Raw genomic sequence first — 16,622 nt, 5'->3', positions numbered from 1 at the left:
TAAAATTTCAAAACGCTCTTCAAGAGAAAACATGTTGTTTCGTGCCGCGGACGGTATGACTAATAAACTGTCAAAATTTCGGGTCTGTAGCTCGTTCGGTGTTGCCATACGACGAAATTCAAAAACGTACCAATAGATGGCCCACCCTATACTTATGTAAGAAATATAATTACAGGTACGTATATACAAGGTAATTTTAACATATTTCGTCACTCATTATGAGCAGGTAGAGTGAATCGAACTGAGTCGAAAAGTCCTCTATATTTTGCAATTTTCGCAATAGTTAACAAGACATTAATTACTCAAAATTGCCAAATATTGGTCTTGAATAATTTTTTACTTAAATACTATCAATTTTATAGAAAAGTTGCAAGAGACAAAAATCATTTATTTTCTTCTCCTAAAGTTCTGAGAATTTTTTCAGAATTTTTTAATACCGTATTCTTTCATGCTGATAAAAATAAGAAAATTCAATACTAAAAAGTTGATAAAAAATTCTGAAAAAATTTTTTAGAGTTCTATGAGAAGAAAATAAATGATTTTCGTCTCTGACGAAATATGTTAAAATCACCCTGTATATATATATACTTTCATATAAATTATTTCTTGCTGATTTAACAAAAGAGAAGTAAGTGAATGCAAATGGAGCGAGTGATACACTCGTACTTAAAATGAAATAAATATATATTTGAAGTTCGGCGAAAAGCGAAAAAGAAATTTTCAATGCAGATCAGTGCAAAACAGACTTCATGTTGATTCATATTTTTATCATTACGCAAGTACCTCTCAGGATCTCGCAATTAGCAGGAAATTTATCATGGCTTACTTACAAAGATGATCTGCCTTCGAGTTTCCAACGTTCCTCTGCATGTTTCTCTAGAATTTTAGAAACAGATCCACAATCATTCCTGCCAGTTTTCTGTCTTGTTAAAACAATTAATTAATTTAATTCTCATATTTTTGCGAATAACAAATATCTATGTTTTTCTCTTCTTCCATGTTGTTCTACTCTCATGGGGAATGACCGGTGACGTCTTCTGGAAGAATTGCAAGCGCAAGAATGTCAAATATAAACAATTATATATACAAGCGGACCTGCCAGGAATACAGGGACTGACGAGGACCGAGTAACGAGAGTACCCGTTTTGCCCAAAGTAATTTATTTGTTTCATTAAAAACTTAGACGTTGGAATGCGACTTCTACACATGTGACGGGTGTATAATATGTAAAACTAAACGCTACGATATTTATATTTATAACTATATGCTTATTTCTTTACGATTCCTCACTGGTCAACGCAAATATATATATATCGTGTATATGTTATAATAGAATAATAGCAATTTATATATATATATATATATATATATATATATATATATACATATATACGTAAGTATGAATATATGTATATATATATATATACATATATATATATATACTGTTCAATAGCGATAATTAAATCCTCCAATGCGCTAACTACCGCGTGCTGAACCTCTCCTCCTTCCTCTACATTGATTTTTCCTTTACAAGCGAACATTCGATCGTCGAGTCAGGACACGATACGCACGCAATATACAAAGAGCGAAAAACAAACGGAGAGTAAAATACGTTGTAAGTTACATCCTTTAGGAATTTTTAGGAATTTTTTTCCAAGGTTTACAAATGCCATTCCAACTATTAATAGCTGCGTTCAGTAAAAAAAGCAGCTTTGTAATTGTTGTACGATTCTTTAATATTATATAATTGAATCTTGCCCTTAATTCCTCACTGGATCTAAATGTATGAATTAATCATAATTAAAAAATCTTACAATTGCAGAGTTGCTTTTCTTGCTACTATTATCAAGTGATTGGTATCAAAACGATATTAATAACTCGCAGAACACAAGTTAACTGTGAATACTTTCAGTAAGAGACAAAACATAGAAAAAACAGAAAAACGCATAGAAAAACGTAAGACAGTAAGATATGTAAACAGTAAGCGATTAGGCTAATGACAATAGAAAAAATATAAGATAATAATCTTACATTCTCTACCATGATTGATTCGTTTGTTGGTGACAACTTATTTCTTTATCTTTTTATATGTGCCATGGGTTTAATACAGTGAATCCTTGTTATTTTCTAATGTTAAGCAAAAATGAAATGATCATTGTATTACACTGTGTCTCTTGTTGGAAAGCACCAACGTTATATTAATGTCAATAATCTCTTCAACAATGTAACTGTTATATATAACATGTGATACTTTCGCAATAAATTATTCGTAGTTTTTGTATTTTATCAATATATGATAATTAATATTCTTGTTAAAAAGATGCTTTATAGCATCAAAAAATTATTAAATTGCTGTTTTATGTACAATTTAATGAGTGATATTACTATTCTGGTTTTATCATGCTCATGCATTTTAAGAGAAACTTTTCTGGAGAAACATTTTCGGCGCGATATGCAGAATCAGAATGTATATAAATTTATACAAAAAAATATGTATTTAAACATTAAGATCCGTTCGACCGAATGTAAGATTCTTCTCATTTAAAATTACATTTATACTGTCAAGTAGGAAACTATAATATTGATGTAATATTACTATTAGCTCGTGTTCTGCGGAAATATCATTTAATGCTAATCGTGATCAGACAAGAGTTTGCAACTCTTTCACTTCTCTCTTTCTTAATCAGCTCTGCGAATTAGTATTCCATCATCCGTTGTATGTCACTCCTTGTGTCCTATCCCGACGTTTACGTCCCGGCCCGTCGTCGCGTCGCACCGTACATATCGAGTGTCTAAAAGTATATTTACAGAAATATACAAAGCGATTACAATTTCGCCCGAGCAAGTTTCGGTGTACCGATGCAAAATTACCGCCTCTCGTTCTCCCGGTCCCCCAGTGTCCCCGTTGCGTCGCAAGGAGGGGGTCATCATTATACATAATATCCTTCCTTATGCATATCTATTTTTTTTCTTTTCTTTTTACACAACGCGATGAACGGCTACTCTGAGGGATCGGTCGCTCGTCAATCAACGAGGCGATTATCAAAACAAAGTACTTTCAGGCTAAGAGTGAGTTTGCGGAGATCGCGATCTGCAGCACAGATTAGAGAGGACGAGAAAGAGAGATTATGAAACGGGATAAAATCAACTATTATTCCGTTCTCTGTCTCTTTTTAGACTTCTAAGACTAATTACTTTTATTTTAAGTGAAACATACAACTCTCTCTATCTCGTTTTAAAACCGAAAAGGGACAAAGAGAGTTTTAAGCCTCGCTTAAAATTAATGTTGGTGCAACCGGGCTTAAGTATTGCAAATTGTATTCCTCGTTTGCGTTTAGAAATTAATAACACCTGTTAATTTCTAGATCTGTTCTTTTTAGCTTCTTGCACGGTTCATTTTTTCTGTTTTCTTCAACGTCAAAAGAAAAGAAAGATGAACCATATGGGGTTATCACAAATTCCTTATCCTAAAATTTCATAACTTTTCCCTGGTTTTCAGATAAAATTTCATAATTTTTTTTATACTTCCAATATTTTGAATTTTTATAATATTTTCTGATTTGAAAATCGTCAAATATTTTCTAGAGAAAGTAATTTAACATGACAATATAAATTACTATTAATTGCTGATTATTGACTGATTAAATACTGACACTATTTGCACTTAATTAATAGTAATACAAAACTATAGATGTGATGCATATTAAACTTCTTTAAAGTCAAGAATTTTAATTTTCCAGAAAGTTTTAGAAAATTCCTTGACTTTTCCCAGATTTCCTTGGCCGTTTTCAATTTCCCTGATTTCCAATTGTGTAGAAGAAGGACTCCTAAAAAGAATAAATCTTCTGTTTAACTGAAAGAAAGGATTGGTTTTGAACGATATCGTTTAACACATTTCACGATATCTATTTTATACGCACAGTGTAAGATTACACTTAATTGCAGAAACTAGTACTGTAACCAACTTTACTATAATGTCTCTCAAATTGTTTATCAATATCTGTTTTTTTCTTTTTAACAAAACAAAGAGATTTCGTAACTATCAGTCTTTCTTCTTACGGTGAAACAATGTAACAATTACTCAAGCTGTGCTTTACAGTTCGTTACAGTGTTTATTTTTTACATATATTCCGTTTTATGTCTCTGGGAGATATTAAGTATCAATTATCAAACAATTATTCGATATAAAAAGAGTTGATCAAATTGGTCGTAGGATCTACACTGTTTTTTTCCACTCGAAAGAGACGCGTTGTCGCGAACGTTGGACGATCGATTCGTCTTATTTTATGACAGAAAATCAATTACGCAGGTTATATGGCGTTATTATACTTTTTGTTTAGTTGATGATACTCCCAAGATTTTATATATTCAACTATCTATTGACAAGAAGAATACTATTTCTAAACGAAATCGAAAGTCGCGAAATGATAAAATCGACTGGTTTATTTATTCTCGCCAATTTATCGAACCCATTCTTTTCACTTTCTGTATTTATACCTCTTGTATGTAAATTAAAATAAGAGCGCACATAATCAAGCTTGTTGAACGAAGAATGAAAGAAGATTCTACGATGAGAAAGTATAGCAGCTACAAGGAATAGATCTATTATCGTAGACCACTTCGAAACTTGCAAATATTCTTCTTTATCCCTTCTGAATAACTCTTGGCGGCAATACTAGAAGGACTAACTGCTAAAGTATACTCTTTTGATTTTTCATCTTTGCGCTTTTCCTTTCATCATGCTCTCATATCATGTATGTAATTAATGTAAACTTAATTTTAGCTTGAACTCTGCTCTACACATCGATTCCAAAAATTATGTCTGTCTGCTCTTTTAGTTACAATTCAAACCTTTACCCTTCATAATTAAACAAGCAGTTTTTTCTACTCACTCGTCAGTGTATATCTGGTTCTCTTAATTTAATATTTGCATTACGATCGAGATTTTTGAAGAAAGTCTGGCCATGCTTTTCGTTAACGCATGACGAGACTTTTCAACAATCTACACTAGTTTCAATATCTTACAGTTATTTACACAGATGTCTATTGTACAGTTTACCAAGTCTCTTTCGTGAAAGAAAATTTGCTCATTGTTGCTTTCCTTTTCTTTATTTCTCTCTTTCTGCCTCTCTTTTTGAAAAACTTGCGTGCGTGATGAAATGTTTGGGAGCGAAAGCAACACGTCGATACGTTCGTGTTAGTCATTACTAACTAAAATTTACACACTTTACTTGTACATACACGCGCATACAGACACACACAAACACGCGCACACATACGCATGTGGAAATCAAAATTTATCTTTATAGATCGGATAAATGATCGGTGATTACCAGTACAGCTTTACTGCAACAAACAGAGCGAAGGCACCTTAAAATATCAAGTGGCATATTCAGTATCCAGCACCTATGATTATTTATTTAGTTTCACCGTTACTGCTTCGAGTGAATAAGTCCAGGGGAGTTTGGGCTCAATCGTACAAAGAGAATTCTTGACTCGAATTTCAAAAAGTGTCACACTGATTGATCCCAGCCTCCTTTAAGGGAGAGACATATACGGATCATTCTGCTCTTAATTTGGTCCTTTTTATCTCAGGAACGCACCATTGGGTGTTTTCTTAAGTAATTATCCGCTTGTCGTTTGTCAAATTTCGCGTTTTTAGGATTTATTTATCTCATTCGCGCGAATTTTCTTTGTCCCATTCGTCGGTCTCAATCCGCCGAAAAACTCATTCATCGTCTCGTGCGACAATGAGTGAAAATGAACTTTCGGAAAAGGTTTCCGGGATAGAAAAGTGTCTAAAAAGAAGTCTTTCTCTATGGGCGAATAGGTTCACCTTTAATGATCTTATTGGATCATTGCTGACTTTAGGCACCTACGAATCTATGGAACTAGAATTTATGCAATTTTACACACATTCCATCGTTACGGTCAAACGATTTTTTATATAGTAAATCGCGTGTATCCTCTGCAGCCGCAGATTACTACATACGTACGCACCTTTTATCTGTGTACACTTTCGTCGTACTCTATTACCCAGTATAAATACATTTTATCTCTTCATTCGTTCTTCTGTTCTCGATTGCTTTTGCGAAAAAAATAAAAATAAAAAAAGAAGTTGCTTACGCCGCACAAACATATTTATTTAGAAGTCACAAAAATTGGTTGAAATTATTTTTAAATAAAGCAATTACAACTGAAAATTAAACTAATCTTTTTTTTATTTCTCGACTTACAAGCATTTTGTTTCCGTATATTAAAAATGTAACCTGAAGGAACTAATATAAACGTGAAGTGAAAATGAAATAGCTATGTTAGAGTTCTAGAAACGGGTTTACATGTATAACGAAAGCGTAACACAACGTATACATCGACATTTATATTAATGTCTCTCTTATAATAGAATCATAATAACATGTATCATGCTAATACGACAAACTTACAAAATAAAGTATATACGGCAAATAACAATATAATCATTATTGTGTATGTAACAAAACATGTAGTATTTAATAACGAAAAAAAGAATTTTTACTGTCGCAAACGCGAGGCACGTTAAATATATATAACTTTTTGTCAAGATCTGATATAAAACTTGATTTTTTTCTCTATGGTGTTTAAACGGAACTTGCAGAAATCGTCGATTATTATCTTACTGGCGTTTCTTTAAAATCGACAATTTTTAGAACATGTTCTGGGTAGATCTTGTTTTTAGAATGTTCTTAATATTTCTGTATCCGTGTGCTCAAATAGAGAAAATATTATTAACATTTGTGATATCTGTTGTAATGTTTCAAATCATTTTCATCTGCGAAGGCGACGAAGTTTGTACGTCTGTTAATATGGTTTTAATGACTTAGCGAGAAAAAAAAGGGACTTTGCCAATTAATTAAAATATATTTTATGCCCCTCGCGAAAAGATGTAAGGATACCTATTGGCGATACCTATCCACCAACTAGCGCGTTAAGATATTCTTAATACTTAGCTATTACTGGGTAAGATAAACTCTCAATAGATAATAAGTGACGTTATCAAGTCAATAACTTATCGCGACAATTTTGCGATGTGTATACCAAACGTAAAGTCACGTGCAAAATGTCTTATTCTATGTTCAGTACCTTAATTGTCAAGTTTTATATATATGTATGTATATATATATATATATATATATATATATGTTTTATGTATATATATTATATGTACAAGATATCTCTCATTTTTTATATATAAGACATTCTACATATCTATATGAAATATAAATGGATATTTATATCTTATGTGATATGCAGACAATCTATATATTACGTAAGATATAAACATTCGATTATAGCACAATCATAGTGCTATTAGAATTGTGAAGAGTACGGCCGCATCCATTGGGAAATCGCGATCAAGTTTTCGTAGTATGGACTTGGTTTTATGTTAGCGCAGAATGGCCAATAAAAATCATCATAAATAATTTACGCATAAAATAACGCATATAAATAACTTAAGCGAACTCTCCGCGTGATGAGATACAATTCGAAAAAGGAAAATAATATTTTAATCTATGTACAAGTACACAGCTCCGTCATATTAAATGGGATTAGTTTCTGCAATCACAAATTTGTACACACAAATTCCCTTTTCCTACGCCGTTCATTTGGTCGTCTATACTATAAATATTTGTTTTAATTCTCTCAGCAATGGCGAGACGTCCGGATTTCTTTCGTAGCAAAATAATTTTTGCGAACCTGTATTGGAGGGTGTATGTGTGTTTGTATGTGTATATATATATATATATGCGAATGTACTTTCTAGAAAACAATACTACTTTTTCGTATTGTTAATTTCTCTGTTCGAGACTAAGGCGAATGCGTGTACTATGTTCAAATGTATTATGTATGTGTACTATGTATGTAGTCGCAGGAAGAAGATAGCAAACTCTGTCAATCAAGTAAAGATCCTATCTCTCGTCTTTGGATTGAAACACGGCGATCTCTACTTTTAAAAGTACATCTCCCGTAGTCTATAATTTATTCCGTTGTCCCTATCCTCTCGTGTATTCGGACACACGGAACGACGATACGATTAGAATTCGCGCTCAAGTAAAACACCGGTTTCGTTCCGCCGCGCGCGAATTCACATCCTTAACGAACGGATTGTATTACAGTCGCCGAAAAATCACCTTTTCACGTGGTTGACACAATAGTGTTCGTCGGCGACAAATGTGTCGAATTTGTCGTTGTTGCTGTTGCGATCGTCGTCGTCGCCGTCGTCGCCGTCGCCGTCGTCGTCGTCATCGTCGTCATCGTCGTCGTCGTCGTCATCGTCGTCACCGTCGTGCTTACCACGTTGCTCAGTTGCGCACTCGATTCTGAAGTTCGTACGCTCGAATCCTTTTCCAAATATGATCTCTTTGCCTCCTTGTGCTCACTGGACGAGCTGGACTTCCTCTTGTGCTTCGAGCTCGAAGAGTGGGAACGACTCGACGTCGTGTGACTGTCCTTGCTGGTGTTACTGCCAGATGATCTCTTCTCTCCGTGCCTGTGAGTGCAGTGATGGTCGCAATGGCATTTCTTTCTCCTCTCCTCGGATTTTTTCTCCACACTTTTCGAGCTCATTCGCTCCGATTTTTCGATGGTAGGATAACCATGTGATAGCTCAGGAATGCTCAAAGCATCATCCTTGTTGGCGTCATCAGATGCTTTAGATTCGGATTTTAACTGAGTGGGACTCCGATGGTGATGTCGATCGTGCTTTCTTTCTCGTCTCTCGTGATCCCTTCTCTTCTTGTGCCTTCGCTCCCTGCAGTCTTTCTCGTCTCTGCTTCTGCATTTTGATTTCGAATGAGTCGTACCATGAGATTCGGACGATTTGGGTGAATTTTCATCACTGCTGCCGTTTCTGCTGGTGCTGTGTCTTTCATTCTCCGTAGACGGAGACGTGGAGGACATTGCGGACGAAGAATACGAAGAGACGCCGATCGTCGTCGATGTCGCTGTTGAATTATCGCTGCATGGATTACCGTTAGTTGCAAAGTCGCTAGTTTTCTCGCTTTTCGCTCTCTCCTTTGCCTCGTCTTCCGCCATTTCAATCAGCGCTTTAACGGCGTTTTCCGTCGCGCATTCCATTTTCGATGTGAATGCTAACACGGTTTCCATCTCAAGCAAATGGCAGTATCTCTCTAATTTTACAGTGTCATCTTTGAACCATTGCTCGGCGATTTCAAAGCTTTCCTTATGAATCTTCTCCAGCACTTCCTTCGAGGCTTCCGAAACTTCGGTACGTAGCGATTGGCATACTTCCTCGACATCAGTCTTTGATTTGTAGATAGCTATCTCCAACGCCCTATCCACAACCTCAGTGGCGTATGTTTTAGCAACAGTTTGCCGCTGCATCAATAATTCTTCGTCGAGGATAATTGGAGAAGAATCTTCAGCTCCAGGTGTGTCTACTGATGGAGACAATTCTGAGCTCAATCTTCTTTTGGTTTCCTTCAAGGAAGACGAACTATCAAACTTAGAAACTATTCTCGTTTCTACTACACCGGTAACGCTTTCTTTACTCGATATACTTTTACTGTTTGATCTCTCGTGATGACTACAACGATGATCCAATTTGTGACCGTTACTATCATATTTTTTCTTCTTGCAAGAGTGACAGTTATCAGAACTGCTACTACTACTACTATGTGTGTGATGACTACTAGATTTCTCACTGCTGCGACGGCGATCCTTGTGTTTTTTCTCAGATCTTTTCTCGTCCCTCTTATCGCTGCTCTGTTTCTGTTCGTTGGTTTCACTCTTGGATGATTTAGTGCTACCAAATGGATCTGATGACTGGTTGTCGCTACCTTCTTCTTTATCCTTTCGTTTGAGTGACGAGTGGCTAGAGTGATGTCGATTCTTGCGATGCTTACCATGCTGATCAGATTTCTTCAGATTACCCTGATATTCAGCTGCTCTTTCCTTCGCCTTCTCGAGAGAATCAATCGATAGTTTCTGATCTAAACGCTGCCGATTCGTATTCTCCTTCTGCTCGTCGCCAACAGCTTCTAGAGGCTTTTTCTCTTTGATACGATGAGCAGATTCGTTTACTACACGACTGTGTCTGATACTCGTACTGTGCTGCGATTCTGGATAATACTGCTTCAATCTGATGTGCCAAGCAATACTCGAAACAGCTGAAACTGTCCTGAATTGGTGAATGATGTTGCGTGGTAGAAAATATATGTCATTGTCATAAAGATTTATCTTGGCATAACGGACACCTTGTCGACGCAACTGATTCAGCTTCGCGTCCTCTACCCACTGCACGCACTGTGATATCGGCGGCTCGTGCAAGTCTAATTGCAATTTCTCGACAAGTTCGGTAAAGTCGCCTGCGTAAAAAGCCACGACATCCTTTGTAATCCTATTGTATTGGGACGCTTGGCCACCGTGGACGGCTTTCAGCACGCCAACTGCTGCTGTGGTCATCCTGTCCAATCCATGGCCAACATGATCGGCGTGCGCCTTCGTACGATCTTCGAACATGTACTCTCGAGCCTCGCTGAGCCGTGGTAGATACTGCAAATTCCTCAACTCGTTAATGCCCGTTCTGCGTCGTTTATACGGGCTTTTGTTTATGTCAGCTGTTGGTACTAGTTGTTCGCCTGGTCGGATCCATAAAATAGGACCGTCGTTTGATTCTTGCGGTGTATCCATCTTCACGACAGACAGAGGTCCCCAAGGCATTGTCTAGGATACAACATTTTTATTGGCAAATATAGAATATATATATACATATATATATATATATATATATAGAATATCTCGAAAGTTTTTGCCAATCACTTTTGTGTAGATAGAGCGGACTAAATTGAGTCGAAAAATCCTCTACCATTTTGTAATTTTCGCAATAGTTAACAAGATATTAATTACTAAAAATTGCCAAATATTGATCTTGAATAATTTTTTACTCAAATACTATCAACTTTACAGAAAAACTGCAAGAGACAAAAATCATTTATTTTCTTCTCATAGAACTCTAAGAATTTTTTCAGAATTTTTTATCAACTTTTTAGTACATTTTCTTATTTTTACCAACATAAGAAAATAATACGATATTAAAAAATTCTGAAAAAATTCTCAGAACTTTATGAGAAGATAAATGATTTTTGTCTCTTGCAGCTTTTTTATAACGTGCGTGCGTGCGTGCGTGCGTGCGTGTGTGTATGGTGCGCGCGCGCGCGCGTGTGTGTATGATGTACTTACCATTTTTAGGAACGGATTTTCTTCTAATTTTTGTAGTAGATCCGGGAAATATCCACCAACTTCTTCGTGAACAGTACCTACTAGACTTATTTGATGCAACGGCCCGTATCTAATAGTGCCGTTACTATAAGCTTTACAAACTTGATCTTTGTATTGAGCCATTGTAGTTGTTTCTATGTCACTGTTTCTACCCAAAACCCCGTTTTTTACAGTCAATGTGGGATAATTATTTGCCATATAGTCCAGAAGATCAGGTAAGTATGCAGCTGCATTATGTACTATACCCATAACATGATGAGCATTTCCATTTTCGTCTTCACCGAAAACCACCTAGGAAATATAAACAGACTTTATATATTAAGAATTAACTGTGCATAAAACTAAAAAAGTTTTGGTTAAAATCATATATAGCTGCTTCAATTTCTCATTTTATTACAACATTAAATCGTGTTTACGTACTTTGAAATATTCCTGTGCCAATTCTTGCATTTGTTCATTTGTTAAAGTACCAATTTCATCCTGAAACATATGGACAACTGTTGCACCACCATTAGGATACGTTTCTATATGGATGAACTTTTTGTACTTTAGGCCTTCCAGTAATTCCTTCTTCGTCATCGGATTGTTTAGCATCTTATAGTTTTTCGTTTGTAGGTTTAACCTTAAGTTTTCATTGACTGATTTCGAGAAGGGGAGAACCTTACTACTCAACGAAGACAAAACATGACGGTCCCGTTTGCACTGTACACCAATGCTTGCTCGTTTAATTCCTTTGCGTTTGTGACATCGTGAACAATATCGTCTGTCTTCTTTTGAGCGTTTCTCTCTCGAAGACGAATGCAAACTGGAAGATGGATTAGCAATGGAATCTGTGGATTTGTCATGGAATTCTATTGCCAATTTCTTTCTATTCGATTCTATCTCCGAAAAATTATCTTTTGTCCATTCGGATTTAACCATTTCAAATGTTTCCTGCAAATCCACAAATTCTTTTTTAATCTCAATAGGCTCTGCTGTCAGTTCTTTGTTTATAATGTCTTCTCCGGCAACGTCTTGCTGCTCGCTCAATTCTGTTTTTATAACTTGTGAATCGCCTATTTTCTTCGGTGACGAACAAAATAGATTATCAGCTATTTTATCCATACACGTGACCGTGTTCTTTTCAGTATTCTCTTCGTTATATTTTGCTGTGTCCATAATAACTGTAGAATTCGCCGACATCATGCTAATGGGAAATGTCATATTTTGACTGTGAGGATGAGGACTGACAGAAACTCTCGGAGGATAATCTGGACTCCTCGGACTACTGATCACTTCGCCATTACTTTGTGGACTCTCTCCCAACTGTGGGGTGTTATTGGAAAAATTCACACATCCTTCTAATTTTGTTTTTGTAGATAATATGTGCATGTCTCCAGATAACATTGTGTCGTTGTTACGTGTGGAATCGGTCTAAACAGAAAAAAGTTAATTAGATAACGTAATTTGCCTTGATTGCATCGTTTCTATAATACAATTAAATGTAAGAATATTGTCAATGATATATGTCAGTGTAGAATGCATAATAACACAAAAAATATCTTACAAAAATTGCACGATACATACATATGTAATATGTTCAGCTGGATCCTTAGTAGTTTTTACTACATCATTGTTGCAATGATCTGGACTTCCTGCATCATACATATATCATTTTATTTAATAAATGATATGGTCTTTGATTTTACATGAAGTCAAAAGTGAAAGATTTTGAGTACAGGAGTATAAGATGATCCGTTTTAAAAACCCAATTTTCAATTTTATAAAATATATAACCTTACATTTAAAACTTCTGCTCCGTATTATTCTTCTATTAGGACCCAATAAAAAAAAATTATTTTCTTTTCGAGAACTATCATTATAGACTCTAAAATCTCTAAATTAGCATTTTTTCCATTTATATTATTTAAAACTTGGCAAATAAAAAGCATACACAAATATATGGTAATATTTAAGCCAAATGCAATAATAATTATTATGAAAATAATTCTAATCAATTCAATTTGTTCTTATATTAATTCTTATATTAATAATAGAGAAGAAATAAAATGCAACTTTCATAGCATAATGCATACAGATAAATTTTTATACCTATACCTTTATATATTAAAAATAAATTTAAAATAAATATGGATTATGAAATATAAAATACAAATATCGTTAACAGACTTTAAAATAAATATATTCCTCGGTAATAATTATTTAGTAATTGCTATACATATCAAATCAACACAAATTTATTTCTATTGTTACTCAACTACGTTTTATCTATATTGAATATAATCTATGGATTAGAACATTAGAATGCAAAGCTTTGTCAAGTAGCTGTCAGACTTCAGCAGACCACCATAGGATAAATACATACCGGTGTTACAAATGATAGATATCAAAGAACTACCGGTCGCTTGAAAATCTACTTTCTAGGGCTTTGCGCAACAAGGAATAATACAGAAGGAGAAATTACCGTCTGGCTCTCCTGGAAGACGAGCAGTGTCGTCCAGGTCACTATCATGACGAGACATGCTGCGCCGTTGAGAGGACGGCTGGTGCGTTTCGTTGACAGGCTCGCTGCTCGCAACCAGTTGAGCCACATCACCAGACGAGCTCACGAGGCCCGTATTTCTCTGTAACGCGTGCCCTTCCGTGTTCGTGTGAAACGGTGACGCTGCAGGGAGACCCGTGGGCGTCCTCGGCGAATTATACGCGGGATCGCGCGCACCTTCGTCCGTCTCCTCGACGACGATACGCGCCGCCGTCCTGGATGACGTAACACCCACTGTTTCGCTCCCAACTGACTCGATTGCCCGCTGGCTTGTATTATTTACATCATATCCTACGTTTGACACGATACCCGCACCATCCTCGGATGCCATCTTGGTTCCGTGAGCGACATCCCGGACGCGATGATACTACGCGGACGGCGATTGGCAGTCGCGCATACCGGCGACGGCGCGCGCCGACCGCCATTCGCTCGCGCCGACGCCGCTGAGTGGGGGTCGTACCAGTAAACGACCCGGTTCTATCAGTATGAGGCTATGAAGAACATTTTTATCCACCGGAATCTTCGATCTCGAAATCACATCGTTTTCCGCAAAACTTTTCCATTTCTATCGCCACGCCGGCGACGACGACGACGACGACGACGACACGCGAGATTGATGCGTGAGAATTGGAAATATCAGGCCGGATATCATTTCCCACAATCCTTGCGAGGATTTCCAGCTGTCCCAAGTCAACCGAATCAACCAGAGACAACACTCGGAACTCGAAATTGTGCTTATGAACGTGCTTTTGCGCGGGCGGGACAAGCGAATGAGTCAGTACTTATTACAACACAGATCATTCCAGCAACATTGCAAACGTTGCAGCAATATTGCTGCAAGCTTGTTGCGCTGCATGAGTACTGATAAAAATTTATAAAATTGATTCCTCTTGAAATGATTGCAATAATTGTAGATATTTAATCGCGTATTGTAAAGGATAATTTTCATACTATCGTTTTAGAAAAAAATCAAGTTTGAAGAAATGTGAACAAATTATATATAAAATTATGCATAATTGTATATGAGCAATTTTTTTTACATTTTTCCAAATTTATTTTTTTCTAAAACGAACAATGTGAAAATTATCCTTTTAATTATTTTTTATGTTTTCACATTACTATTATTATTTTTATTATACTAAAAAAGAATTTTACAAAAGAAAGAGGAGAGATGTATGAACGTGTATGGACATATTTCATGTATACATATATGATTATACATGTTATGTATGTTTATACATACAATATTTATACATATTTATGTATGAAAAATTTTTTATTGGAATATAACTTGATTATTTCTTAATATTGTATTATACGTTTGAAAATTTAATCTTTCATGGTCTACAAGTCCTCAAAATTAAAATTTTAAGAATTCTTGAAATTTAATTGATTAGTGTCATCTCTTATGCGAATAGATATCTTTTATGCGAATATATATTTTCCTGATGCTTTTGTTGATTTCAATGAATTTAAAATTTTGTTGGTAATAAATATTAATGATAAAATTACGTATTTTCAATAATTGGAATAGCAAAGTATGTCAAACTTTAATTAATGATTGCTGATGATACTTAATTAATCAATTATGGAAATCTACTGCCAAAATATCATAAGAATATAATAATAATAATATAAGAGATGATAAATTAAAATTTAAAAGCTATATTTACAATTATTGTAATTTTAGGTATTAAGACATTTATATATTATAGTAATTACAATAAAAATATAGCACGCCGCGGGAGTGTTGCATAATGCATAACGCATAATGTAAAAGAGATAAGAAAATGAACCAATCAAGATCCTTTATTTTTTTCCTTTTTATGAAATAAAAAAACTGTAGTTGATTTTCTTATGCTTCATGCATTGTACGTTATGCAAATTAGGGTCTGCTCCAGCCTTAAGTTACATATTTATATTATTCATAATCATACATTACAGATTTTTAAATAAAGCTATTTTGTGAAAAAAATATCAATCGTAAGATACGTATTTTTAAATTATAATATTATATATATATATATATATATATATATATATATATATATTATACATGAATCCTATTCTATTTATTTATAAATAGGTGTATTCGCGTTGCATGAAATCCCCAAATATTTTTGCACTTAAAATGATAGATACATATTTTACCTTGAAAAGAGAGAAAGGAAAGATGTCGAGTGCCAAAAATACAAGCAACACGAACAGATCTATTGTTAAAACATACATTTTGCTTACTTGATTTTAGATTAAAGTATTTATTTATAAAAAGTGAAATAATAAGCTTGTGAGATTGAAGAGCAAAATTTACATTGTTTAATAGCTTATAATTGTAAAAAAAGAAATTGTAATTGTAATATTGTTAATTAATATGAAATTGTACAGTAATATTGTTAATTAATATGACAATATATTAATTACCATATTTGTTATTGCTTGTTATAGCTTTATTAAACAATGTAGATTTATTATCTTATCTCTTATTTGATTTGAGACATTTTAATTGTTAATAGTGCAGCCACAATAGAAGGAATAAGGAATTAGGAACAAAGATTCCAACCTATCAGGAATCGTGTATTTCAGTGTAACTGATTTCTGATAGATTGAAATCTTTATTCTTTATTTTCAATTCCTTATTTCTTCTAATGTGGCTGCACCTTAAAAGTTAGACTATAACGCAGTAAAACTTAAACAATCGAATTATTTTAGTAGATCTTAATTGTCTCAGTGTTTAATTTTTAGTCTTTGATTTTCAATCCTCAATCTTCAATAATCAATTTGGCTGCGTTCAGCAGAGAAAGCA

At 34.7% G+C, this 16,622-nt stretch overlaps 1 protein-coding gene across 1 annotated transcript; it reads right to left on the bottom strand.

The window, feature by feature from the left end:
* Positions 1–1,143: 1,143 nt before the first annotated feature.
* LOC105147561 (Round spermatid basic protein 1-like protein) lies at positions 1,144–15,715 on the bottom strand. Its single transcript, XM_011058667.2, has 5 exons — positions 13,742–15,715; positions 12,844–12,911; positions 11,698–12,690; positions 11,239–11,568; positions 1,144–10,722 (listed from the first exon to the last, which is right to left on the bottom strand). Exons 1-5 carry the CDS (start codon positions 14,148–14,150, stop codon positions 8,173–8,175), a joined length of 4,350 nt encoding a protein of 1,449 aa, XP_011056969.1. The 5' UTR covers positions 14,151–15,715; the 3' UTR covers positions 1,144–8,172.
* Positions 15,716–16,622: the final 907 nt, after the last annotated feature.

This window comes from Acromyrmex echinatior, chromosome 4 (genome assembly GCF_024713525.1).
Source record: "Acromyrmex echinatior isolate Ae372 chromosome 4, ASM2471352v2, whole genome shotgun sequence".
Classification (NCBI taxonomy): domain Eukaryota; kingdom Metazoa; phylum Arthropoda; class Insecta; order Hymenoptera; family Formicidae; genus Acromyrmex; species Acromyrmex echinatior.
The sequence above is the reverse complement of the archived record's forward strand: the minus strand, read 5'-3'. Positions and strand labels throughout refer to the sequence as shown.

Bases quoted from the DNA above. Each gene is read 5' to 3' on its own strand.
- LOC105147561 (XM_011058667.2), bottom strand. From the start codon at position 14,150: ATGGCATCCGAGGATGGTGCGGGTATCGTGTCAAACGTAGGATATGAT. The intron at 11,569-11,697 runs GTACGTAAACAC...TATATTTCCTAG, and splicing joins TGGCACAGGAATATTTCAAA to GTGGTTTTCGGTGAAGACGA. The intron at 10,723-11,238 runs GTAAGTACATCA...GTTGTATCCTAG, and splicing joins AAAATCCGTTCCTAAAAATG to ACAATGCCTTGGGGACCTCT.